This window comes from Gamsiella multidivaricata (assembly GCF_025024155.1).
Source record: "Gamsiella multidivaricata strain RSA 2152 chromosome Unknown BC939scaffold_51, whole genome shotgun sequence".
In the NCBI taxonomy this organism is placed as follows: domain Eukaryota; kingdom Fungi; phylum Mortierellomycota; class Mortierellomycetes; order Mortierellales; family Mortierellaceae; genus Gamsiella; species Gamsiella multidivaricata.
This window is the reverse complement of record NW_026251759.1, coordinates 115262-140726: the sequence shown is the minus strand read 5'-3', so window position 1 is coordinate 140726 and position 25465 is coordinate 115262. Positions and strand designations below refer to the sequence as shown.

General features: G+C 48.9%; 12 protein-coding genes across 12 annotated transcripts; 6 read left to right on the top strand and 6 right to left on the bottom strand.

The window, feature by feature from the left end:
- Positions 1-1355: 1355 nt before the first annotated feature.
- On the bottom strand, positions 1356-3205 carry BC939DRAFT_530551 (Alpha/Beta hydrolase protein). The gene is made up of 4 exons (XM_051561576.1): positions 2567-3205; positions 2299-2454; positions 1843-2183; positions 1356-1730 (listed from the first exon to the last, which is right to left on the bottom strand). The coding sequence occupies exons 1-4, from the start codon at positions 3099-3101 to the stop codon at positions 1398-1400; spliced, it is 1365 nt and encodes a 454-aa protein (XP_051410202.1). The 5' UTR covers positions 3102-3205; the 3' UTR covers positions 1356-1397.
- Positions 3206-3703: 498 nt separating this feature from the next.
- On the bottom strand, positions 3704-4311 carry BC939DRAFT_457602 (uncharacterized protein). Its single transcript, XM_051556495.1, has 2 exons — positions 4139-4311; positions 3704-4013 (listed from the first exon to the last, which is right to left on the bottom strand). Exons 1-2 carry the CDS (start codon positions 4233-4235, stop codon positions 3820-3822), a joined length of 291 nt encoding a protein of 96 aa, XP_051410201.1. The 5' UTR covers positions 4236-4311; the 3' UTR covers positions 3704-3819.
- Positions 4312-4875: 564 nt separating this feature from the next.
- Positions 4876-6368, top strand: BC939DRAFT_457601 (uncharacterized protein). Its single transcript, XM_051556494.1, has one exon. It carries the CDS (start codon positions 5054-5056, stop codon positions 6050-6052), a length of 999 nt encoding a protein of 332 aa, XP_051410200.1. The 5' UTR covers positions 4876-5053; the 3' UTR covers positions 6053-6368.
- On the bottom strand, positions 6302-9011 carry BC939DRAFT_457600 (actin-related protein). Its single transcript, XM_051556493.1, has 8 exons — positions 8549-9011; positions 8349-8413; positions 7988-8186; positions 7459-7583; positions 7218-7340; positions 6928-7117; positions 6508-6822; positions 6302-6429 (listed from the first exon to the last, which is right to left on the bottom strand). Exons 1-8 carry the CDS (start codon positions 8594-8596, stop codon positions 6367-6369), a joined length of 1128 nt encoding a protein of 375 aa, XP_051410199.1. The 5' UTR covers positions 8597-9011; the 3' UTR covers positions 6302-6366.
- Positions 9012-9092: 81 nt separating this feature from the next.
- Positions 9093-10612, bottom strand: BC939DRAFT_389404 (queuine tRNA-ribosyltransferase; the record flags this gene model as incomplete). Its single annotated transcript, XM_051551885.1, has 4 exons — positions 9093-9513; positions 9611-9853; positions 10013-10323; positions 10412-10612. Coding segments are annotated over 4 exons (1176 nt in total), but the record flags the coding sequence as incomplete, so codon positions are not given.
- A 272-nt stretch (positions 10613-10884) lies between these two features.
- BC939DRAFT_504949 (P-loop containing nucleoside triphosphate hydrolase protein) lies at positions 10885-12381 on the top strand (the record flags this gene model as incomplete). Its single annotated transcript, XM_051560589.1, has 3 exons — positions 10885-11709; positions 11801-12157; positions 12250-12381. 3 exons carry the CDS (start codon positions 10885-10887, stop codon positions 12379-12381), a joined length of 1314 nt encoding a protein of 437 aa, XP_051410197.1.
- BC939DRAFT_457594 (Pre-mRNA-splicing factor of RES complex-domain-containing protein) lies at positions 12368-14259 on the bottom strand. The gene is made up of 5 exons (XM_051556492.1): positions 13938-14259; positions 13650-13823; positions 13076-13543; positions 12588-12976; positions 12368-12468 (listed from the first exon to the last, which is right to left on the bottom strand). The coding sequence occupies exons 1-5, from the start codon at positions 14125-14127 to the stop codon at positions 12406-12408; spliced, it is 1284 nt and encodes a 427-aa protein (XP_051410196.1). The 5' UTR covers positions 14128-14259; the 3' UTR covers positions 12368-12405.
- Positions 14260-14356: 97 nt separating this feature from the next.
- Positions 14357-15260, top strand: BC939DRAFT_504947 (S-adenosyl-L-methionine-dependent methyltransferase; the record flags this gene model as incomplete). Its single annotated transcript, XM_051560588.1, has 4 exons — positions 14357-14412; positions 14501-14628; positions 14734-14847; positions 14944-15260. 4 exons carry the CDS (start codon positions 14357-14359, stop codon positions 15258-15260), a joined length of 615 nt encoding a protein of 204 aa, XP_051410195.1.
- Positions 15261-15333: 73 nt separating this feature from the next.
- On the bottom strand, positions 15334-16724 carry BC939DRAFT_230714 (uncharacterized protein). Its single transcript, XM_051550862.1, has 4 exons — positions 16511-16724; positions 16342-16408; positions 15652-16242; positions 15334-15540 (listed from the first exon to the last, which is right to left on the bottom strand). The coding sequence occupies exons 1-4, from the start codon at positions 16604-16606 to the stop codon at positions 15425-15427; spliced, it is 870 nt and encodes a 289-aa protein (XP_051410194.1). The 5' UTR covers positions 16607-16724; the 3' UTR covers positions 15334-15424.
- Positions 16725-17557: 833 nt separating this feature from the next.
- BC939DRAFT_478845 (acyl-CoA dehydrogenase/oxidase C-terminal) lies at positions 17558-19969 on the top strand (the record flags this gene model as incomplete). The annotated part of the gene is made up of 4 exons (XM_051558805.1): positions 17558-17652; positions 17744-17837; positions 17934-18038; positions 18119-19969. The coding sequence occupies 4 exons, from the start codon at positions 17558-17560 to the stop codon at positions 19967-19969; spliced, it is 2145 nt and encodes a 714-aa protein (XP_051410193.1).
- Positions 19970-20425: 456 nt separating this feature from the next.
- BC939DRAFT_487421 (RmlC-like cupin domain-containing protein) lies at positions 20426-21567 on the top strand. Its single transcript, XM_051559351.1, has one exon. It carries the CDS (start codon positions 20628-20630, stop codon positions 21510-21512), a length of 885 nt encoding a protein of 294 aa, XP_051410192.1. The 5' UTR covers positions 20426-20627; the 3' UTR covers positions 21513-21567.
- A 336-nt stretch (positions 21568-21903) lies between these two features.
- On the top strand, positions 21904-25390 carry BC939DRAFT_478843 (Metalloenzyme, LuxS/M16 peptidase-like protein; the record flags this gene model as incomplete). The annotated part of the gene is made up of 6 exons (XM_051558804.1): positions 21904-22122; positions 22253-22443; positions 22532-22863; positions 22908-23020; positions 23116-23457; positions 23555-25390. The coding sequence occupies 6 exons, from the start codon at positions 21904-21906 to the stop codon at positions 25388-25390; spliced, it is 3033 nt and encodes a 1010-aa protein (XP_051410191.1).
- Between the last annotated feature and the right edge of the window lie 75 nt (positions 25391-25465).

The window sequence follows — 25465 nt, the reverse complement described above, 5'->3', positions numbered from 1 at the left end:
ATATAACTCCCACAGGGCTGTGTATGGTCGTTGTTCACTTGGATATACACTTACTGCTCCACGCTTTGACTGTCTGCAAGGAAAAACAAGGAGAAGACAGCCTACAATCGGAAATCTGCGCCGGCACATTTGCATACAGGAACAAAGCTTGCCTATCTTTCATTTTTCTCATCCACGTGGATGTGCTTGGCTTCTTCAAGACTTGGCCGGCGCTGGCACATCCTTCTTTTTACGGCATGCCTGTTTGCTTGCGTGCATCCTCAGGTATTCCAAGTTATCTTTTTTTCGACTAGTGCCATGCTGCGTAAACTCATAGGCCCTCAATCGCGTTGTTTCCTATTGTGCTACGCCCAAATATTTTGTCCCTTTTTTTCGTAGCATGTTGGTAGTATCGGCCATATCGCTTTCATTTTTTTTTGGGGGGGGGGGGAGGGATGCCTACCCATTTTATTTTTTTACAACTAAATCCTGCAAGGCAGTCCAACAATGATTTCTAACCACAAATTATCGACCAAGCCGGACTGTTCAACATGAGCAATCCCATATACACCACTGCTCACAATATTTGGTTTATATAAACCTTAGAATTCGCGACTACTTTCGAATCGGGCAGTTGTAAGCAGATTGCTGTAAGCCTAGTTTGGGCCGATATTGGGATGATGGATCGCTTGAGGCTGGGTCAACGTGTGCTGCGGCTACTTAGGTATACCGCCCATTAGAAGCTTGGTGTGGGCATTCTGTCCTGGGCGTAGGCCCGAGGCAAGAGGCCCCTGAGTAACTGCCTGTTGCAGGCCAGCAATGGAACAGCAAAAATGGCGGTAGCACTGGGCAGTCTGGTGGATTACGGGAATTAGTTTGGGCTGTAGCACATGCCAGCTTTGGGTGGAGACTCCCATCCGCTTCTCTTTTTTTTTTTCCACAAATCAGCATCAGACAACTCTGGAGTCTAGGGTGACAACCCGGGCTGACACTGCTATTTGGCAACCCCTATACTAACTCCATGTAAGGCCAACATTTTTTAAATGTCGATTATGCCAGTAGTCCTTATGGTTCCTGGCCCCGGCTCTTTAAGCAGATCGTCATCTGTCTCTTAAAGGACTCCACAATGTAACTGATCTCCCATTTCGTCATCGCTGAGTCCCCCATCGACAAAACCCTGTTTTCCGTCATGAAGAAGGCTTCTCCCAAGGTCGCAAAGGGTTGCATGGGGTGCCAGGTGGAGGAAGGAATGGTTCTCAACCTCTCGCCGCGTTGTTTCGACTTGAAATTCGCAAAAGATACGAGTCTTGTTTTACATGGGGTTTGTGCAGGGGTTGCCAATAAGAGTAACAGCCCGGGTTGTCAAATAGATTATTCCTATCATTTATTATAATTTTCGTTCATTATGGTAGTGTCTCTTACAGCTTGGCCAAGAACTTTGATCCTCCACCCAGCTTTCCGATCCTCTCTCTCCACTCCGACACAGCGTCCTCTTCCAGCGGCCGCCGCTCCCCCTTGACATTGATCCTCTCTAAAGTCTTGTTCTCGACACCAGCTCCGCCAATGGTTACATTTCTGATAAACTCGCCCGATTCTTTCAGTGAGTGTTTAGCACTTGGCAGGAAGCCGAACATCTGGAACACATGTGGCATATCGTCGTAAACGCGGAGCTGGACACCTGCTGGAGCATCAGCATGCTTTTTGGCAAATACGATCGATTCGTCCCTAAGCATTTCGCCGTCGCCAGCAATCTAATAAACCACAAATAAATAAAAAATGAAAAGAAAAGTGAGCGACCGAGTGCAGACTGCAAGCCTCAGTATGAGACTTCCCCCTCTTAAAAAAAAAGACCAGGATACTTACCATCAAGATAGGGCACGCTCCTTCCAGGTTGTCCTCGAGGATCGGACTGACGTACTTGCAATGCAGCAGGCGGTTATTGGTATAATGCTGCACTGCAGGAAGTGATTGGAGCACCGTGTCCTCGTCCGTGCCCACGGCCGCCACCACTACCTTGGCCAGCTTTTTGAGCGACGCCTGTCCTCCATGTGAAAACCCCTCGGAGGGAAGGTAGTCCGAGAGAGTGTTCTCCAAAACGGACGGCATAGAGTGCAATAGATCGATCCATGGACTCCAACCAATGATACCCGCTGGCATTGGCAGACCAGCATCGCGAATAGCGAGCATTGTTGCAAATGTCAGACCTGTTGAGCGATAAAAAAAATCAAAAAATCAAAAAAGCCCTTTAGTCTTCTAGACGTGCGACGGATCAGGTTCACGTTAATAGAAAAAAGAGCGAGCAATGTTGTCTTGGTATACCTCCTCCAGCGCTATCGCCCATGATGACAATGTTCTTTGGATCGACAGAGGCAATACCGGATTCAGCCGGTGGGTCCAGAAGGTATAGATAGGCCGCAAGCGCGTCGTGAAGAGCTGCAGGGAAGGGTGAATCGGGGGCCAACCGGTAATCGACCGCTAGTGTAGGGAAGAGGCAGCAAAAAATGCAGCAGCGGTTTATATCAGTCAGCACCTGAAAAAAGGGAACCTTGCAGATCCTGAACATTGGAAGCATACAAATAAATCATACCAAAGACCTTGGCGCCTCCAAGCCGCGCCATACTCCATGTAGCCCAGCGATGAGTTCGGATAGAGCATAAAAAGTACCCTCCACCATGCAGATAAAGGACTGTACGCCCCTCTGCAAACTTCTCATCCTTGACCTTAGTCTCGGTCCACTCCCCCTTGAGCGGCTTCTCGGCTCTCGGATCATGTGTCCAGTCCCAGCCGAGTTTTGTTGAGTCGAAGCCTTGCTCCTTGAGGAGTCGGTCGACGTATTCTGCAGCCTTGTCTCTGTAGGTGCTGGGCACAGTCGACTCGGAGGCAATGGCACCCGAGTGAATGGGCGCGTACTTGTCATTGAGGCGACTCATAGCCTGAGACTGTTTCAAGGGCACGTCCTCGAGGTGTGCAGTGAACGCTCTCGCCATGGCCATGGTGATGTTGAACTTGTAGGACCATGAGGGTTTGGGTGGTCCGAAAGTGTAGTGACTGACAGTGGTGCCGATGAGCATGGGCGCCTTTGGCACCATATACTTCCAAATGAGGGATGCTTCTTTGCGCATGGCAGGCGGGGAGTGGAGGAGTCAATGAGGGATGAGTGAGAGGAAAGAGATGGGCCAAACACTCAGAAGGTTTTACAGGGCATCTTTCATTTTCATGTGCTTCAGGCAGCACGCGAAGCGGATAGATAGCAACAAACAGGAAGAGAGTAGGATACCTGTGCTTTCTTGCTTCATTTTCTGTAAGGGCCATGAAAGAGATACTCAGGCGGACCCTTCCTGCAGGTTGCAATCCCACAACGGACTATTCCTCCGTCCTCAATTGCTCGTGGAAAAGTAGATCTGCATCCACCCCTCGGCCTCTCGATCACTCGCTCGTTTTTGTAATTTTCGGGTCGGATACAACTTTAAATGTTCGACCTGCTTTGCTGTAATTGGAGCCGACCTGTTGCTTCTTGAGTCTTCCTGTCCTCCATATTATGTATTTATCCCGTTACAAGCAGGCCAGGTACCCCTGCCAAGTAAGCCAAGAAGTCATCTTGCGTCGACTACCGAGCATGCGTTAATGTAGAATGTTTTTCTCGCCATGTGAGATTTCGGAGGTGGCCCATGCACGCGCAGTTGCCAACATGTCCGTGAACCATCAACGTTTTTCATGTAATACAACTTTAACATCGGTTTTATTTACAAGAAGTCGCTTGGGGCCTTCTTATTTACAAATGATTTAGCTTGGAACAAACAAGGCCCTGAATAGAGTGTCCGATTCTCCAAAGGAAACATCTTACTGGTTGACAGTGCGGCGGACGTTGCCAGTGGCCTGCTGAGCATGGCCTCCGGCCTCCATGGAGCGGTCGCCAGTGGCGGCTCCGACGGTCGACTTGACACGACCGGTCATGTTGTCGGTGGCGCCCTGGGCCTGCTGCTGGGTCTTCTGACACTGAGCCTGGGCCTGGGCCTGGGCCTTCTGAGAGGCACCTATGGTATTTTTTGATATATCAGAGAGGATGACAAAGATGGCAGTAAGTATCTCGCAAACGAGAGAAAATGTCAACCTATCGTTAGAGCTGCGCCCAAAGGTGATGCAGATTGGAAGAACTGACCATCGGTAGCGAGCTGCTCGTTTCCGACGGCCCTGCCAAGGGACTCCTTGGCACCACCGACAGCAGAGTAGAAAGTGTTCGATATCTTGTCAGTCATATTGAGAGGAATTGCTTCTGGATGGGAGAAGGGTTGTAAGAGTGCGTTTAATAATGAGGAGAGGGTGTTGAATTGTGGAGATTGCAACGATCTCTAGTCTCCCTTTTATATCTGGGAAAAGTAACCCCTCGCCAGAAAAAGTTGTCTTTGCTTCAAGTTGACTGACACACCTCCTGTGGTGTGACTCGCGTGATAGACCGGGGTCGTTTGTCATGGACGTTTTCCTCGTTCATTTCGCCTTGGCTGTTCTCAGTTTGAGCAGGAATACTATACATGATATAGTTCACAGCTGAAGTTTCTCTGCGACAGTATCAGCATTGCTTTTGGATGAGAAGAGAATCCTAGGGGAGTTGCAAACCTCGCCGTTGTATTACCTATTTACGGTGTGGTGAAAATCTATGCTTTTCTTCATTTTCTACAATTGGTATTATTTTTATCTACGATGTCGTTGTTCGCGCCCGTTTGTCTTCTTTAGAAACTCTGGTTCTGTGGGATCTCGGTGGGCTCCCAGGCGAAGAGTCAGTGGAAAGACCGTCTGGGAAGGACCCACGAAATATTCCTGCAGAGTCGCCATAGGCGTGCGACGCGTCTCGCGTCCTTTGATCCAGTGAGTATATCCTAGGAAAGAGAAAATGTTTCTGATTGGCCAAATACAATTGGATCAATTCAGGCAGTCGTAAGCCACTCAGAACTGTTTACCTTCGGGGAATGCTGTACGGGGGCACACAGCCAGCGCTTCACTCTCAGGGCAATAACCCATCGCATTTCCTCTCAGGCACCCAAAACTCCACCTCTCCATCGCCAGATCTCCTTGCACCATGGAGCGGTCGTTCTCACACCTGTTGCGGACCTCCCGCCTCGCCACCTTCGACAAGAACATCGCCCAGATCTACACCACCCCCCAAAAGGCTAAGGCGATCGGCGACTGGGGTCTCAAGCGCAACCTGCCCACCGTACTCAGGACCCACAACCTCTACATCGAACAACTTGACACGGCCGAGCACCAGACACCCTTCCAGTCCGCGACGTCCGACTACCTGTTCTTGCAACGTTGGAAGGAGAATTTCCCGCGCTCGCGTCCTCCACAGCCCCAGCCCGTCACTGTCAAGAAGGATCTCGCGACCATGACCGACGCTGAATTCCAAAAACTGCTTCAGTCTGCCAAGGAGAAGAGACAGGCCTGGAAGGAGGCCCTGGCCGAGAATAAGGTCCGATCAGACGACCATCTGGACTTTATGAACATCATGCCCAGAGATACCAAGGGCGGCTCTATCGACACCGCCACTTCCCAGGCCACCGTCGGCGTTTTATCCATCACAGGAGCATCCGGCACTTCGACCACAGCACCCTTGACCGGATCCAACACCCGCGTCAAGGTCGGACCCACTTACGGATTCTTTGAGCCCTCGACTCCAACCATCGTCCAGGGACGCAGCTTGGGCCGAACCAAAAGCAACCAGGTCATTGGTGTCTGCGGTGTCGTTGCTTCATTACCTACATACAACGCGCCACATCTTCAGAACGCCCTGCAACCATCCAAATCTCTGCAACCATACTACGTCTACAGAGCCGATCTCGACGCCGACGGACGCCCCAATGTTGTGTTGGGTCACACAGCTCCAGGACCAGGACATTGGCTTACGGGATCATTGGGAGGCCGCGATCATTACAACTACAACGGCAGCAGCCGTTTGCCCCAAGGCGCTGCCTCCAACACCACCAACAAGAGCTCTGCTGAAGCCAATCCCGGACGCAAGGTTATCTCGCGTGTCCAGGACCTTTTGGAGGAGCGGGACAAGTTCCCTTCGTCCTCGTAAAGAACTTTATCATTTCGTTCTCGTTCCCTTCTACTCTATCATCGACACCTCTCTTAGAAATTGCTGTTCATATTCCATGTTATTAAAATCCAGAAAAAAAGAAAAAGAAAAAGGAAAAAACCAGTAGAGTAATATCCAGCTTGTCTTGTTTGTTTGAAGAGTCGTTTATTGCATCTTGACACCTTTTCTTTCTTTTTTAGTCCAGGCAAATTTTAAACATTTGCTGGCACCGTGATCTTGTACCAAGGTCGTCGCTGGCGGGGATGGCATTGTCTTTTTTTTTCTTTTTCTTTTTCTTTTTCTTTTTTTCTTTTTTACCACATGGATGAGAAACACCTGTAAGGATCCTCCTGGTATTCTTCTGCGGACACCCACATCTAGAGAGATAAGAATACATTGGCATTAGAAAATGTGCAGGACGCAAAAGGAGATATAGCCGCAAGGATGATTTTTACCTTCTTGAATGTGCTCAGCGAGGCCAAAATAGAACCACCGATCCAGGTACTGTATTTGCGCTCTGGGGGTGCCGAGATCTTGATCTTGATATCCTTGAGAGCTAGCTTCTTGACCTCCTGCAAAAGACGGTCTCCGAATCCCTTGCACAAAGTCGATCCTCCAGACAAAACAATGTTGGTATACAATGACTTGCGCAGGTCCATGTCCGATCGGCTGATCGAGTCAACAACAACCTGGTGGATGCCTGGGTATTCCTGTCCAATAAGCTCTGGATTGAACAGGATCTCGGGCGCCCTGAATCTCTCAGTTCCCAGCTACAACAAAACAAGGCAGTTTGTTTATGACATGGTCAGCCAAGAGATGTAGAGTTGTCAAGTAAAAACTGAAAATCTAATGATACACCAGGCTCTATTCCTCACCTTGATCATGTTTCCATCGGGCAACATAAAGTCCTCCTTCTTCTCTCCCGCATCCTTCTCTTCCTTGGCAGGGTACAGTGGCAGATAGCACGTCTTTTCCTTGATAATGCGCACAACCTCCTTTTCGGCAGTGGTGTGGAAGTGGTAGCCGGCTTTGCGAAGCAATAACTGCAAATTTTCCGTGACATCTCTATCAGAGGCGAATTTCAGATTACAAATTAGAAGCTGCTTCGACTCCAGAACTATTGCTTGATCTCAAGAACGGACCCTGCTTTAGCCATGATACATACCTGCCGGCAATATCGACACGTTGAATTGCATGGGGTATAGCGAAACCTTCATACACAGGGACGGAGTGGGTCACACCGTCTCCTGAATCAAGTACAACACCGGTCGTTCGTCCAGACGAGTACCTATATATAGGCAGCAGAGTAAGAAGTCAGAGCGCCGTTCTTTCTTTTTTTTTTCTTATCCAGACACTTGAATTGAAAAATCCGGATCCAGGTTGTAGCCTTGCGCACAATGACTTACAGACTCAATACTGCTTGTATGGAGGTGAAGAGGGCAGGCACATTGAAGGTTTCAAAAAAGATTTGTGCAGCCATCTCGCGGTTCCTCATTGGGTTGAGGGGTGCCTCGGTCAACAGGACAGGATGCTACGAGCGCAAGAAAGGAAGACAAGCAGTTGATTAATCTCTGGATAGCATGCTTCACAGGACAGAATGATGACCGGGTCCGCGTGTGGTTCATTTTTTCATAGAGGAGGACGAGAGCAGCGCGCATGATGCCGATACATTCAAATAAAATAAAAATTGCACATGACAGTGGACGGATGGTGATGTGGCAATATGGCGCAGAATATCACCCATCGTATCCCTCTCCACTGCTGATGATAAATAAATATCTGTTCACTCGACCACCGCTCCCCTTAGCCGTCCTCCCATCCTTCGTTAGGGGGTTATTGGTGCGATAGCTAGCCAAGTCCGCGATGATGTGTTCACAAAAGGGAGGCAATATCGAATACGGTGTGAAAAAAAGCATAGACCGCGCGCATCTTTACCTCCTCCGACATGGTTTTGAGCTCGTCCGAGTAAATGTACTGCCAGATTTTCTCCATGTCGTCCCAGTCCTGGACAATGCCGTGTTCAATCGGATACTTGATCTTGAGCAGACCACGCAGTTCCTGAGCCTTTTTGCCAATAAACACGTCTCCTTCAACTGCTCCTGCCATGATCCTGAGATGCTTGGGGCGTCCAACGCTATTCATTTGCCAGGATAGGGTAGTACCAGATGTATTAGCTGATGAATTGGTTACAAGGACATGCAGATGGTGCTGTGGTTTCATTTGTAGCAGTGGTGGTGGGGGTCCTCCACGTTGTGCCCAGCTACAAACACCTGCTCATGAAGACTCGAGGACTTACAAGGAAGGGAAGAAGCATTTTGGTTGATCATCTCCAGCGAAGCCAGCTTTGATGACTCCCGAACCCTATAGACCATGGCAAAGGGGAATCACGTTAAGATGTTGGGGAAGTTGAGGTTAAGTACATATTATTTTCAGGAACGCGCCGTGCTTTGAAGGTAGGACTAGCAAGCTCAGGGCCGGAATGAGCAAAGAACTCACATTGTCAATAACGACGGGCTGATTTGTAAGAACGTCTTCGTATTCCATGTTGTTTTAGTTGCGAGATCGAGATCGAGTTTGGGTTGGTTGGATGAGGGATGCCAACTCCAATTTCAGTGTGTGTATGTAAAGAAAATACGAGAGTAAGGCCGCGTAAGGTGGCGCCTATCGAGTCAGTTGTCGGTTAGGTGTGTCCAGACAAGGCTTTTTGGCTGTTCTCTAGCACCAGGATACGGTGGGAAAGCGAAGGCGTGTTGAAGAGAGGGTGAGAAAGAAAGAGGATGATGGGGAAGGGGGAGAAGGAAGGCAAAAGGAGGGAGGATGGGGTTGGTTCATTCAACAGGTGAAAGAGGCAGGGGAAGAGGGCTCACACCGTGTACATGTACGTGACGTATGGGATCCCATGCCAGACCCAAAAGAAAGACGAGTGGACAATGTCAGGCACAAACAAGAGGCCTTTGCATTGGCGCTGAGGAGCATGGATTAGCTGTGCAAGTTCATTTTTCATTTATTACAATGCCGTTTAGTTCTGTACATCCTCGTTCAAAAGGTTAACGTTGACGCTCCTCAACGCGTTCACGGCCCACTCTGGGTATGCACTCTTTTCCTTGAAGAGGTCCTTAAAGAACTTGTGGATAAACTGTGGGAACCGATCTTCGATAATGCTCTCGCGTATCTGTCTCATGAGTCGCAATTGGTATGCGGTGTTGTGGATCGAAATCAAGTGGCATCCCACCGTTTCCTTGGTCACCACCGTGTACAGGTATGCGCGAGTGTATGATTTGCAGGCAATGCAGTCGCATCCTTCTTCGATCGGTCTAAAGTCATCCTTGAACTTTGCCTGGCGCAAGCTCAGTGTTCCTGTCGAAGTCAGTGCGTTTCCAAAGCGCGCTGTTCTCGTCGGGAAGACGCAGTCAAACATGTCGACGCCCAATGCCACACACACCACCAGATCCTCCGCGTACCTAGCGGAAAAGAAAGTCAGGAACTGTTAGCGATAATGGTCCTGCATATGTCAGATCGATCTTCATCCATGAAGCGCAACCAATTTTGAGAACGTACCCGACTCCCATGCAGTATATAGGCTTGGTCCTGGGCATCAGATCCGTGCACAGCGTAACAACTCTCCAAAACTTGTCCTTCTCTTCTCCTCCACTCAATCCTCCAATTGCGTATCCCGGCGTGTCCCGCTTAACCATCTCGTCAATACACTTCTTCCTCAGCTCTGGATCCAGTCCTCCCTGAATGATCGCAAACAAGTTCTGTGTCTCTGGCTTCTTGTGTGCCTTGATGCATCTATCCAACCTGTAAATTTCAAATTGAGATGCAAATCGTACGTTAAACGGCGAAGGGGAAGACAGAGCTGCTTGAATGTACCCCAATAGGCGTGCAATATCCGAGCGAAAAAAAAAAAAAAAAAAAAAAAAAAAAAAAAAAAAAAAAAAAAAAAAACCAACAACATACCAGCGAATTGATCGCCACATTGCCTCTTCTACGCGGGGTCCAGTAGTTAAAGAGGAGACAACGTCGTCCAATTGCATCATGATATCGGCTCCGATCGAATTTTGAAGAGACATGGAGTGTTCTGGGGTGAGTAGCATCAACGATCCGTCGTGGGGCGACTCGAACTGGACTCCCTGCTCTGTGATCTCGGCTAACTTCAATAGTGACACCATCTGAAATCCACCACTATCTGTCAAGAGGTTGCGGTTCCAGCCTTGAAAAACGTGTGCGCCTCCACATGCATCCAGTAGTTCCTGACCAGGACGAAGACCCTGTAAAAGGTGTTCACGAGTGGATTAAGCAGTCAGTGGGACGATTAACAAGGGGAACACAGTCTTTTATAGAAAAAAGACTACTTACGAGATGGTAAGTATTGTTGAGCATGATTTGACATCCGAGTCCCTCGACTTGTTCAGGAGTGATGCCCTTGAGAGTGCCCTGTGTCCCAACAGGCATGAAGACTGGGGCGTTGACAGGACCGTGTGGCAAGGTGAGGACCGCAGCCCTGGCCTTGGTGGTGCTGCACTTGGCGAGGACATCCCACTTCAAGGCGGATTTCATTATGCGCGAGACTGGCTGAAGAGGCTGAATGATGGCGGGTTGAGTGAAGGTAATGGGAGGGAGTGGAGCAAGTAGGAACGGAGCAAGAGAACGAAGTGGACCGAGTGCTTTTTTTTCTTTTACTCCAGGAACAAGGTTTGGGATGCAGGGCAAATCAAACAACATACCAGCCACTCAGGGACATAATTTCTCACACCAAAGGGTCAGAGACTCTCAACAAACTAAACAACGAACACTTCTTTCGCCTCCACGCTTTCATTCATTGCTTTCCTATGAATCGCGCGACGTCCCTTATCAGGTCGGCACGGCCGCTGAACCTCAGACTTGCCACATCATCACCTGTTTGCTCAAGCTCAGCCCCAGCCCAATACCCTGCAGTGCGATTCCTCGCCACCAAGCCGAGCAAAAGCAGTCATCATGAGGGCATCCCAGCAACACCAAAGACGCTTGAGCTCTTGAAGCAGACACTCTACGACAAGAAAAAGAAGCTACGGGATATCACGGAACGCCAGGCTCTCGCAGGATCAATAAACACCTCAGAGCCAACATCCGATCCAACAAGTTCTTCGCCAGCCATCAAAGTATCCGCAGAGAATGAGAAATCTTCCGATCTACAGGACCATAAGCCGGATCGTACTATGCCAATCTTTGCCAGTCCTGCAGACATGACGGTCCGACTTCCCAACGTTATTCGGGATTTCTCTCAGCCAGAGGACGCAGAAATTGTCAAGATTGCCATCATTGGATCACCTAACGCAGGAAAATCGACGATTGTGAATGATCTTGTCCAGAGCACTGTTTCCATTGTCTCTATTCGAGCACACACAACAAGGGAGCGGATCAAGGCTGTGCTGACACATCAGAATAAGCAGATCGTGTTATATGACACCCCAGGTGTTGTTCCTGAGAAGAATGTGTCAAGGTTGAATCGTGAGTTGGTCACGGCTTCTTGGAAGGCCATTGAAGACGCCGACCATTTACTGGTGGTCATGGATTGCAACAAACTGCTGGATCACACCCTGATCACAGAGAAATATATCTTTCAGCGACTCGAAAAGTTGGAAAGGAAGCCACCAGCGACTATTATCTACAACAAGGTAATTGTCAATGTCGTTTGATCCAATATTTTTAATTGTCCTTTTTACCGCTGTTCAATTTCTCATTGCTTATCAATTATCTTTTCAATAGATGGATCTAGTCAAAGGAAGGGATGAGAGATTGCAGAATTTTGTACAGGAGTATAGTCAACAATACCCTAACTTTGTCAAGACCATATACACCAGCGCGCAGACACCCAAGGTTGGCATCCAGGAACTTCGATCACATCTCCTGTCACTCACACGGCCAGGACCGTGGCTCTATCCTGCAGATCAAAAGACAGATCAGGCTGATTTGAGCCGAGTTGAGGATATGATTCGGTCGGAGCTGTATGAATTGCTTAAGGTGCCTTATAATGTCAAACAAGTCAATGTTGGATGGACAGAACTCGAAGATAATGTATTGAGAATCGACCAATATTTAGTGGTTGACCGACCGGGCTTGAAGGTAACATAAATAATTCGATCCGCAATGGTTTTGGCTGGTGAACTTTTTGACGCATACTAACTACTAATTGATTGATCTTTCTAATCGCATAGAAAATAATTGTGGGCACCAATGGCTCCGCGATCAAAGATCTCACGCTAAATGCAAGGCAAAAAATTGGCAAGGCATTGCAGAGGAGAGTCATGCTCAATCTTCAAGTGAAAGTAAAGGCCAAGAAGCAATAAAACTTAGATTTTTATGCGACTAGATTACATGTCCTCTACACTCCACATGTGTGCTTCCATTGCGTTGTTCTTTCGAGTATTGATGCGCTAGATAGTAGTGAAAGCAGAGTGTTCAGATGGAAAGCAATGTTAGCGTTGGTGCAATCCCCTTGGACTGAGTGTACAGAGTCGTATATCACTCATTAAGCACAGATCGCCAGTTTTACCTCAAAGTAGGCCTTCTCAAATCCGTTGGAGCGATCGACGCCATCCCACCGGTAACCAGGTCTGATGCCGAAGCGGTTAGGTGGGACGTTTCCTTGGTAGAGGGGATACTTGCGGACTGCCCTTTTGCTTTTCTTTGTGCCAGTAAGAAACATCGCTGCCGGGTCGTTCCACCGTTCCCGCTCCTTGAGTTCTTCGTTGAGCTCCTCATCGTCCCTGTATCGTGCCATGGGTTTGAATTTCTCCTCCGCTTCCCTCTTTTTCCTATCTTCCTCGGCTTCTCGCTGAACAAGGCCTTTGCCCCACTCCATATGGCGTTCCTGTTTTTCAATCTCGCGCCGTGCTGCCTCGGCCTTTTCAATCTTTTCCTGGACCCGATCGATTTTTCTGCCTATTGCCATGAAAAAAACGAGCGGGATTCTTCGTTAGCGACGAATACATAAAATAGCATCATTAGTTTCGACAACGAATGTCTAGTTCTTCGACGCACCTTGAGCATCACGGTACACCGTCTCCGAGTCGCGACCACTCTTTGATGGATCCAATGCACGCATTTTATCCATATGGTTCTTTTGTCTCTTATCCATGTCCCGCTTGACGCTTGCTGCTGTTTGCAGCCCCACTGCAGCTCCTGAACTCATGCGCTCAAGAGACCGCGATCTTGATCTGCGTCGTGGACTTGAATCCGATCTCCTGGAATATGGTGACAATGAGCGTGATCGCGAACGCTGTCTCTTGTGCTGAACGGGTGATCTCGATCTTGAGAGTGATCGGGAGTACTGTCTTAATCCTCTTTGCGCTTCCGGCGATCGTCCCCGTAATGGCGATGACGATCTCCTCCTGCCATTGTATGGAGATCCATCTGGCGAAAGTTCCCGCGCGTTGCTAGTCTTTGTTGGTTCCTTCCAGGTCTTCTTGGCAGGTTTTTTCGGACGTTCCGACGATACTGTTTCCACAACTGCGAGGAAAGGTAGTAGCAGGATTATAAACGTTAGATACGATCCAAATTCACAACGACGCATCCAACAAATTTACATCCTAGACAAGGGATCTTGCGGCCTTACCAACGCCGGCGATCGCTGGCCGCTCGTCTTCGTTTTCGACATCATCCCACTCAGGCACGACGTTTCGTTTGAGCACTGCTTCACGGGACGGCTCCGGCTCGCCTTCGCGAATCTTCTCCCAGCTGCTCGAACTGGACTTATACTTTGGTGCTGTGGGTTGCTCGACGATAGGCACTATCGTTCGTTCATGATCGAATTCAAGTTAGAGTTAGGGTATGTTGGTTAATCCGAAAGGGAAGAGTGGAGCTGATGCACAAGCCGACCTCAAAGATCTCCAGTTAAACTCACTGTCATCGTCGGATTCGGATGCAACGTTGTTCCATGAGACTTCGTCTTCGTCGTGGATCGCAAAGTTGCCCTTCTTGATCGTGGTCTTAGTGGTCGTTGCCTTTTTCTTCTTTATCTTTCGTTTCTTGTGATCCTCCAGGGATGCTGGTTTGGACATGTACTTTTTGAGGTAATCCTGTGTTGACGACATAGCCCTACTGTTGTGAGTGATGACGCTGTTGGGAAGTGCTTGTTCTTGGTTTCGTCTGCGCGAGAGTGATGAAGGTGTGAGTTGAAAGTGATCTGCTTGGTGAGTTTAGAGTATAAGCACTCAGCCCTTGGTCACAATCGTATGGGCTACAAATTGAATTTAAAACTCTGCAAGAGATCAACCCAAAGTGATTCAACGCACCCCAGCAGCGACAACTCATTCAACAACTATGGTCCATGTCGAAGTACCCGCAGACCCAACAGCGTACAAGAGACAGGAATACTGGTAACAGGATACTCTGTAAAGGAACTTTCAGCCTGAACAGAGGGAATCTGGCTCAGCAATTGATACTGGATGTGCTTGGTCTTGATAGGGAGGAACGATATGCCAAGGAAGAGTCATTCGACTGGTTCAAGACCTATTCAGATCTGAAGCCTCTGCTGAACGAGCATATAAAATCCAAGGATGCAAGGATATTGATGCTTGGCTGCGGGAACTCTAGTACGTTCGGCTGCTCATAACCGCATTCTTCAATATTCATCATCTGGACTTTTGTAGCAACAAAACAATTCACCTTTCCCTTTGCATATGTTCTATCCATTCCAGCGCTTTCCGAGGACATGTACGATGACGGGTACCATAACATTGTCAACATCGATTTCTCAAAAACTGTTATCGAGAACATGACTCAAAAGTGCAAGGACCGAGTTGGCATGGAGTGTAAGAATGCCACATTATCGCTTAAATATATATCGGAAAGCAACTGAAAGACCAACCCGACATTGACAAACACATTTACGAATATATCTACAATAGGGATTGAAATGGATATCAAGGATCTTAAATTTGAGGGCGGCAGCTTTGATGTTGCGATCGATAAGGGCACCATGGACGCTCTGATGTGCGATCGAGGAGATGTCTGGAACCCAGACGAGGAACTTATCAGGACTGTAGCTCAGGAAGTGGATGAGGTCGTGCGGGTCCTCAAAGTCGGTGGGCAATTCCTCTACATCACATTTGGACAACCTCATTTCAGGAAAAGGCATCTGGAGCGGCCTTGCTGGACTGTTCAGATCTCGACTCTCGGAGACGCCTTCCATTACTTTTTCTACCATATGGCTAAACAGGGCTAGCGGCCAGCATCCTCGACAACATAATCATTATTTCCATAGAGTGCCAGTTCAGTTTGAAATGGTATGATTATACAGTTGTTTCGTCGAAAGTGTTACCTAGATACACGATATACTACATTGAGATGGAAGAAAAATTGCCCTGAAACCCATGTGTAAGGTAGATCTTAAGGAAAAGGCGTCTCCAGAAAATGAACCTGTGCTGGAGTGGACGATGAAATGTCGTTCAGGAGATCGTGTTTGCATAGCGGGCACTGCGTCGACTTGCGGCAAAGCCAAATGTCTAGAATAAAAGGAGAACGTATAGCAGAGAGTTAGTGAATGCAGTGAACAAGTTCAACATATTAACAGGCTTATCCTTCAAGAATGCCGAATCATTAGTGTTTAGACTTACCGATGCATCCTGCGTGGTATTCATGGCCACAAGGAAGCACCCGAATTCGGTCATCGATTGCATATTCGCCGAGACAGATCGAGCATAGCTCCTCAGCTGTGGATACTTGATCCGGTGACTCATGGGTGTCTGGCTGAATTGGCACAGCAAAGGATGCCGATAATAGAACTGGCGTACTCTGCATCATCGTCGTTGTAAATGATGGCATTCGAGCCGCCTGACTAGGACTGGGAGAATTGCAGACAGACGAGAAGCGCGAGGAGTCTCGATTCCATAATCGCCCTAGGCGACCTAGGTCCATGAACGCATGTTGAACTGTTGGATGAAGCATCTGCTTTTCACTTCCCTGTGCTGGGCCATTCTCTTGTTGCCGCGATTGATCCGTCAACTCTTCTTGCGATACAGTAGTTGTCGTAACAACCAGCATGGCGTCGTTATCAAGAAAGAGATGCTGGTTCGAGGGATAGACGCGGATTGGAAAGGTGCTGTTGACAGTACTCTGGTCCAAGACGAGCGCTTTCTCCTGGTCGACGGCCTGCGCCGGATGCTGTTCCTGTTCCGAAAATCTTAAGATTGTAACCGCAATACAGCCTATGCAGGCGGAACACAGGGACAAAACACTCAGCGAGGGCGTCTCTTTCAGTGGGGAAAGTAAAATGACTCTGTATACTGATGCTTGTCAACACTTACATAGGCCGATGAACAGCAGAGTCAGTCCCCCGATGGTCAATACTCTCCCAGAGATGTATGCAGCCGCCTAATTTGCCGTTTTTTTTTTTTTTTTTTTTTCATTTTTCAGTTCATTGTTGGAGCAATTGCAGGTCTCCTGATTTGGTCGCAAAGAAGCATAGACACGTACATGGTTGATGTTGGGTGGGTATGCAACCTGAGTCGCTGTTGGTTCTGATGTGACAAAGGTGGCGGAGGCGAGAGTTGAGGTTACAGCTGATGCCATTGCGGCAAATATGCAAGCGAATAAGACAGCAGGGATATGTGGGGGTGGTATTTACGCGTGTGACAAGAATACGGACACTGCACCGAGGGTTCAGCAAAGTTGGAGGGAAGATGAGGTGAGGCGGGCTTTGAGCGAGGAGAAAGGGAGGAGGGCCGACTCGACCGAGAGGAATGTGAGGTATCTACAGAGGAAGAGGAAGGTGCGAGACTGGAATGTATAATAAGAGCGAGACACTTTCAGTCGCGGTTGGGTCTTAGGCATGGACCAGCTGAAATCGAATCGAATCGACGCGGAAGCACAGCAAAATAACAGTAATGACAGACAGTCTGGAGGCAATACGGCCTTTTTGATATCTTCGCAGTGGTGATATCAGTCCATGTTGGGGATGGGCGGACTGCCCGAAGAACGCGTTTCGGTAGGGGTGCCGTGTGGAGGGGCCACGCGAGGAAAGACAAACTCTAATTTTGGAGAGCAAGAGAGCCAAAAAAAAAAAACCAGAAAGACACAAACTGCAAAGTTGCTCTCTTTGTCTGTGCCCGGCCTTGGCAGGCAGCCTCATAGACCAGACTAGCATCCCCAACGGTTCGTTGGTTCGCCTGACAGGTGACGAAGAAGAAATCCAGGGGATCCGTACCGCAAGACATAAAATGGCTTGTGTCCATTGTGCTTGGCTCACTCAATCCGTTAAAGTAAACACTTTCTTCTGCCCAGGAACGAGCCAGCCAGCACATGAGGGTCAGTGCTGGATATCCAATGCAATGCAGCCGAAAAGCACACTCCATCCTCATCGCCATATATAAATATGCCCACTCGACCCTTTTCTCGTCTTTCTCCGTTCCTCATTCCTTTCTCACTCCATTCCTCTTCGTCCCTGCATCTTTGAAATCTCATTCACCTTAAAGTTGCTTCCTCTCTTTCTTTCTTTCACTGTCATATCCCAAAGAAAACATAATGTCCGAGTCCATCCTTTCACAACGCCTTAGCCATGTCCAAAATCACCTGCAGGTCGCTCCTTGTGCCGCTGAGGAGGAGTCAAGGATAAAAACGTATGTTCTTGTACTTCTGCTTGTTGTCTAACCCATTGTCATGCACGCGAACGAGTATATTGATACTAATTTCCTTTTCTCCAATTCGTAGTCCAATCGAGTCTATGGCTGAGGAGAGACAAAAGGCTACGTTCAATGTCAGAGAGTTGACCTATTATTTGGATGGAGGTGAAAAGTTCACCAAGGTACGCGTCGGATGAGCCGTTAGAGAAACCCCACTGTCTGCAGATGTAATCGACCATTGACCATGCTCAACAATTACCTCAACACCTTCCTATCAGGTCCGAGAAAAGTTCATGATGGAACTCGAACGTGATCCCACCTTCCGCATGTACGATATGTACGATGTTACCAAAGATCAGATCAGAGAACGCACAATGGAGAAGGTATGGAACCGCTATGCCGCATGTGCCTCCGTTAAAGTGTTCATAGTTCATCCTTTAATCCCCCTCATTCTTTTTTACAGTTCCGCACGATTGTGCACTACGTTTCTGCAGAACCCGTCCCAATCTTTACCATGCGCATGCAGACCATCTCTTTGATCGATCCCGGCTTCTGGACCCGTTTTGGTGTCCACTACGGTCTGTTCTTCGGTGCCCTCCGCGGCTCTGCTACCTCAGCTCAGTTCTCGCACTGGGTCTCCAAGGGTGCCCTGGCCCTGAATGGTATGGTTGGATGCTTTGCCATGACTGAGTTGGGCCACGGCTCCAACGTCGCTGGACTTGAGACTACCGCCACGTTCGACGAGACGTCCGATCAATTCATTATCCATACTCCCACCATCACCGCGACCAAATGGTGGATCGGAGGTGCCGCTCACACGGCCACCCACTGCGTCGTCTTTGCACAACTGATCGTGCGTGGTAAGCGTTACGGAACAAAGTCCTTTGTGGTTCAACTCCGTGATACCCACACTTATATGCTGATGCCCGGCGTCAACATTGGCGATATCGGAAAGAAGATGGGTCGCGATGGTATCGATAACGGCTGGATCCAGTTCACGAACGTTCGCATCCCTCGTACCAACATGCTGATGAAGCACACCAAGGTGTCACGCGCTGGTGAGGTTAAGGAACCCCCTATGGCCCAGCTCACTTACGGTGCCTTGATCCAAGGTCGTGTTGCCATGGTTGTCGACTCGGGCAACATCGCCAAGAAAGCTGTCACCATCGCCGGTCGCTACGCTGCTGTCCGTCGCCAGTTCTCTTCCAATCCTCACGATGTGCAGGAGACCAAGCTGATCGACTATGCCATCCACCAGTACCGCCTCATGCCTCTCCTGGCTCAGGCTTTTGCCTTCCATTTCACGGGTGTCGAGACCAACAAACTGTACGAAGAGCTTATGGACAAGCTGGAATCGACCCAGCCTGGCGATGCCTCCATGGGTGAGGTGATCGATACTCTCAAGGAGACCCATGCCACCTCTGCTGGCCTAAAGGCCTTCTGCACCTGGGCGACTTTGAACGCCATTGAGGCTTGTCGTCAGACCCTCGGCGGTCACGGATACTCCTCCTACACCGGCCTTGCTACGACCTACAACGACTTTGCAGTTCACTGCACCTGGGAAGGAGACAACACTATCTTGACACTTCAGTCGGGACGCTACCTAGTCAACTGTTACCGTGAAGCGCTTAGTGGCAAGTCTCAGCCCGAGGGAGTCGAGTACCTCAACCATCTCGATACCCTTCTCACTCAAGGATGCGCTGTCAAGACCCACGATGAAATCCTGGACTTTGGCGTTATTCAGGAGGCTTGGGGTGTCGTTACTGCTAATGTTGTCAAGAAGGCTGGAGATGACTTTGAGACCTCTCTCAAGCAAGGCATGAACCCCGAGGCAGCGTACGAGGAATGCTCTCAGGCGCGTCTCGCTGCTGCAAAAATTCACTCTTTCGGCTATGTCTTCCGTCGCTTTGCCCAGGCTGTCAGGAATGCTCCCGAGGGACTTCGCCCCGTTCTCACCAAGGTCTGCCTCCTTTACGGTCTCTATTCGATCGAGCAGAACTCTGGCTTCTTCTTGCAGTACCGCTACTTCACTCCCTCGCAGATGGACTATGTTCGTAGCCAAGTTAATGTTCTCTGCCGCGATGTTCGCCAGGAGTACATCCCATTGATCGATTCATTCAATTACTCGGATTACATGATCAACTCTCCTTTGGGCGCGTACGACGGAAACGTGTACGAGAAGTATTTTGAGCAGGTTAAGAAACAGAACCCAGTTGGCCAGCCCCATCCATACTTGCCCCTGATCCAGTCGCTCCTCCGTCGCGATATTGAAGATGACGAGCCCTTGGAGGAGGACGACGACGACGATGAATAGATATTTTGATCACCAGCACACCCATAGAATGCGATGCCTTTAAGACAGCCATGTATATAATAAAAGTGTTCTTTCACGTACCAGCTGCCCGTGTTCGCGGCGACAGCGATGAGTATTGCCCGTGATGTAGGTGCCCGACGCGACGCGGGACCTAAACCTAGATTGACTACAGCTTTCTCCTCCCTTGTAGTATTTGCTAGAACATAAGCAGCGCCTATACACTCAGGGGTGGTGCCAAAAGTTCTGGCAGCCGATAGATTTGTCAGGTAAGGAGCATGCTGACACGTACATAATATCGATCTGTGACCTGCAGAAGCAACTGGTTTCCGTTCTGAATCCAAAAAAGGAAAGCAATGCTTAAATGGATTGCGAATTGATAAGCGCAAGCTGTGGCTTGGCCCAGCTTACGAGAAAGAGAAATTCGGTTTGTGGGGCTGCTTACAGAAGCCAATTGGTCAGAAAGTTTGTTCGAAGGAAAAAAAAAAGTATAAAGAGACCCCACAGTTTGACCGACACCAACTTTTCTCATCAAAAAAGCAACCAGTTTTCTCAGATCGACATCGACATTAACATCGATACACAGCACTTCACTCTGTTACTCAGACACTTCATCCCTACAAGCACTTTCACACACATCCCACAACAAACCAGTTCTACTATGGCTTCAACTCTCGCCAGAACTTCAAGATCCATTGTCAAGTCTGTCCTCTCTCGTGAACAAGGCGAGGGTGTCGGTGCACGAGTCCGCCGATCCATTGGTCGTCCCGAACTTCGCAATCACGACCCCTTCCTCATGCTCGACGAGTTCAATGTCGACAAGAACGGTGGTTTCCCTGACCATCCTCACCGCGGCTTCGAGACCGTGACCTACATGCTCGAGGGTCAGTTCCAGCACGAGGACTTTGCAGGACACAAGGGAACCATCGGACCTGGTGACCTGCAGTGGATGACCGCTGGACGCGGTATTGTTCACTCGGAGATGCCAGTCAAGTCTCAGACCCGTGCCCACGGTCTGCAGCTCTGGATTAACTTGCCCAAGGAGCACAAGATGTGCGAGCCCCAATATCAGGAACTACTCGACAAGGAGATCCCTCGCGCTACACCTGAGGAGGGTGTCACCATCAAGGTCATTGCGGGCGAATCGCATGGCGTAGAGAGCAAGGTTTACACTCGCACACCCACCATGTATCTGGACTTCAAGATGGACAAGAACAAGACGGTCGAGCAGTCGATCCCTGCCAGCTACACCGGATTTATCTACATGCTCAAGGGTACAGCGTTCATTGGTGATAAGGAATTTGAGGGCAAGGCACACCATACTCTTACGTTCTCAGAGGATGGTGCCGAGAAGATCAAGATCAAGACCAAGGGCGAGGACGCACACTTTGTGGTGATCGCGGGCGAGCCGTTGAAGGAGCCCATTGTCCAGCACGGTCCATTTGTGATGAACTCTCAGGAGGAGATCTACAAGACCTTTATGGACTACCAGTATGGTCAGAATGGATTTGAGCGCGCCCGCAATTGGCAGTCGACCATTGCTTAAAGTCATCAATGCCATTCACTACTTCCTCTCCACAAACTATTAGTATTATGTACACTACAACAACTTGTATATTATGCAACTCGCTTGAAATAAAAAGAAAATGAACATTGAACTGGACTATGTGATTCGTTTCAATGTGCTGTGGTCATTTATCTGACAAAAAATACATATACAAAGTTCACGGTGCGAGGCCGATACTGGTCTTCTGCTCTTTTCGTCACTCGCCACCCTTAGAAAGGTAACTACCATTGCATCACATCGTCCAAACGAATGAATGACCTACCTTCAATGAGTGATCCGAATGAAGTTTTAGTGCTTGAGCTACTACTACGCGTTACAGCACGCCTAACAGGATGTTTGATACGCTTCATGGCTTATACTAGCTTATAAGATGGTGGCAAATGGAATAGCCCTTTCTGAAGGGTTCGAGCCTTCCAAGGATGGCACCCATGCTGTCTTAACAAAGACTATCGAGTCATCTCCCAATGATGAGCGCAGTTACCGCCTTCTTCGACTAAATAATGAGCTCGAGGTGCTCTTGATCCATGATCCAAAGGCTGACAAGTCTGCAGCTGGATTGGATGTACATGTCGGACATCTGAGCGACCCTGTAAGTGTCGCCTTCAGCGCCCTTCGCCACTCAATTGCTTCTCTTTATATATTCTGTTAACACCCTAGTTCCTTCAATCTTCCTGCTCCCTGCGTAATGTGCCCTACTGTGGGATGGCTATGATAAATAGGACAATCTTCAAGGCCTAGCTCATTTCTTGGAGCACCTACTCTTTCTTGGAACTACAAAATATCCGCGTGAAAACGAATACAAGGAGTTCTTGTCGCTCCACGCCGGAAAATCCAATGCATCCACTTCTCTGGACCATACAAACTATCACTTTGAGGTTGGCCACGAATATCTTGAGGGCGCACTCGATAGGTATTGCACAAACGGCACCTCGTTTATATGCCTGGTTGGAGCAAGGGCAGATGACTAAGCTTATCCCATGTGGTTTTCATGCAAATAGATTCTCCCAGTTCTTCATATCTCCATTGTTCAACGAGAGTTGCAAGGAACGGGAGATCCGTGCAGTGGACTCTGAATTCAAGCGAAACCTACAATTGGACCAGCGACGACTCTTTCAAATTGGCAAACATCTCTCAAGTCGCGATCACCCTTACTGGCATTTTGGAACAGGCAACCTGTTGACTCTAGAGGAAGGTCCCAAGGACGAGGGAATCGATAGCAGAGATGAGCTGATCAAGTTTTATCACAAATACTACTCTGCCAACATCATGAAGCTGGTCATTCTTGGACGTGGTAGGGTAGCGACAGCTGTTTTAATTAAGGCGTGCAAAGGTAAATGTGATAATGCAGACCAAGTTAACGTAGATCTTTTTTAGAATCGCTGGACCAGCTTGCTGTATGGGCTGTCGACAAATTCTCGGATGTAAAAAACCTTGACATCCTACCTCCCGCCTACTCCAACCCGCCCTTGACATCAAAGGAATTCTTGGTAACGTTTACCCAACTCAACTACACCATGGCTTTTGAGAAAGTCTTTTCCTTGCTCCATTAATAACATCCTTGTTATGTTCTTTCCTTGATCAGACGACGGTCTATGTCAAGCCGGTGAAAGATACCAGGTCCTTGGAAATCAAGTTCCTTTTTCCGGATGCGACGCGGCACTATACTGTCCAACCGACTCGCTACATCAGCCATCTCATCGGCCACGAGGGCGCCGGATCCATTCTTTCGCTCTTGAAGAGAAAGGGATGGGCGAACAGCTTGTCAGCTGGCAGCTACCCTGGAGGGATTGGCTTCGAGTTCTTTAAGGTTACGATTGATCTGTCCAGGGAAGGTCTGCATCACCACGAGGACGTAGCTGTCATCGTCTTTCAGTATATTCAACTCCTTCGACAGGAAGGCGTAAAGCCCTACATCTGGGATGAGGTATGAATTTGCTGGCACAAAACATGAAAGTAAGTGACCTCTTGAGCCAAGATGATAGTCGTTTAGCTTTTTTTTTTTTTTTTTTTTTTTTTAATAGATTGTGTCGCTGGCGAGCATAGGGTTCCGATTCAAGGAAATGACACCTGCTGCCGCATATGTGACTGGGACAACTAAAGAGATGCAGAAGGGCTATGCTCCTGAGTGGATTCTCTCTGGATCAGAGTTGGTACGTGGCAATGACCCCAATCTCGTGATGGACTATATCAACGAACTGCGGGTGGACAGATGGTGTGGGCAGGTTGTCAGCCAGGACCCGACTGTTGTACCCGGGGAAGCGTTTACAGAGACAGAGCGATGGTATGGTGTAGAATATCATGTCGCGAACGTCTCCCCATCACTTTTAAAAAGGCTGGAGCAGCTCGAACCCCATCCAGAACTACACTTCCCTGTCCCGAACGAATATATCCCAAAGAACTTTGAGACAGGAAAGGTACCGACGCCAAGCCCGCTCAGTCATCCGGTCCTGGTCAAGCACACGCCTCTGGCTCGACTCTGGCACAAGAAGGACGATGTCTTCTGGATTCCCAGGGCCCATCTCTGCTTTCTTTTGAGATCACCCATGATGACGATGTCACCGAGCCACCAAGCAAGATCCATGCTCTATGTCGAGCTAGTTAAGGATGCGCTTAACGAGGAAGCGTACAATGCTGAACAGGCGGGACTTTACTATTCCCTCAGTTGCACCATAGATGGAGTCGTCCTCAAAGTTGAGGGCTACAACGACAAGGCCCATCTTCTGCTTCAAAAAATCATCCGCACCATGAAGACCCTGACGATCGATTCGGGCCCGTTCTGGCGACTCAAGGAGCAGATGGAGCGGAACCTCCGAAACTCCAATCTCAGCAACCCCAATGTCCTTGCAAAATACTACATGCGATATCTTCACCAAGAGAAAATGTGGACGTACTTGGAGAGACTGGACGAGCTAGAACCGATCACGCCCGAGAGCTTGCAGCAGTTCTACCCAGAGATGCTAGATCGTCTTCATATCGAGGGACTGGTACATGGAAACATAGATCAAGCCCAAGCGCTTTCGATCGCCGAGATTGTCGAGAACGGACTTGCACCGAGGCCGCTTGTGCCATCGGAACTCATCTCTTTGCGATCCCTGACGGTACCCGAGGGATGTCGGGCAGTTTATGAACGCGATTCCATGGACCCCAAAAATCTCAATTCGGGCGTTGATTACTATGTTCAGATCGAAATACCTGCTTCCAGACCAGAGCTAGCTCGGAGAACAGAGCGAGCTGTGGTTCAGATTCTGGCCCAAATCATCCAGGAGCCGTGCTTCAGCCAACTACGGACGATCGAGCAGCTGGGCTACATTGTTCAGAGCGGCATTCACTGTCCTGGTGGGACTCACGGGATCAGGATCTCGGTGCAATCGGAGAGAGATCCCGTCCACGTGGAGAATCGGATCGAGAGCTTTTTGACAATTAGGTTAGCGACGCTGCTGGAGACTATGACCGAGGCGGCCTACCGGAAACAAGTCCAATCTCTGATCAAGAAAAAACTGGAGAAGGACAAGAATTTGAAGCAGGAGACCACTAGATATTGGGACCAGATCACCTCGGGATACTATGACTTTGAGGAGACCCAGGAAGATGTCAAGGAGATCGAGAATATCACGCTGGACATGACCCGCATATTCTTCCAGCGCTGGGTCTTACCGGGTAGCCCACAAATCAAGAAGGTGTCCGTTCACATTCGATCGCTCAATCTGCCTCCATCAGGCGAGGAAAAGGAAGGAGACGAACTCACATTGAGGGAAGGAACTGAGGTTGTGAAGGATGCGGTTAGATTCAAGGCAGGATTGGAGCTAAGTCGAGCGCCATATCCGATTGTGGATTTACTTCGATATTCCAAGCTTTAGAAAGAATAATCGTACACGAGCATAAACGCAAGCGAGAGATGAGCGAAAGAACACGTTGACCTCTATTTTTATTTT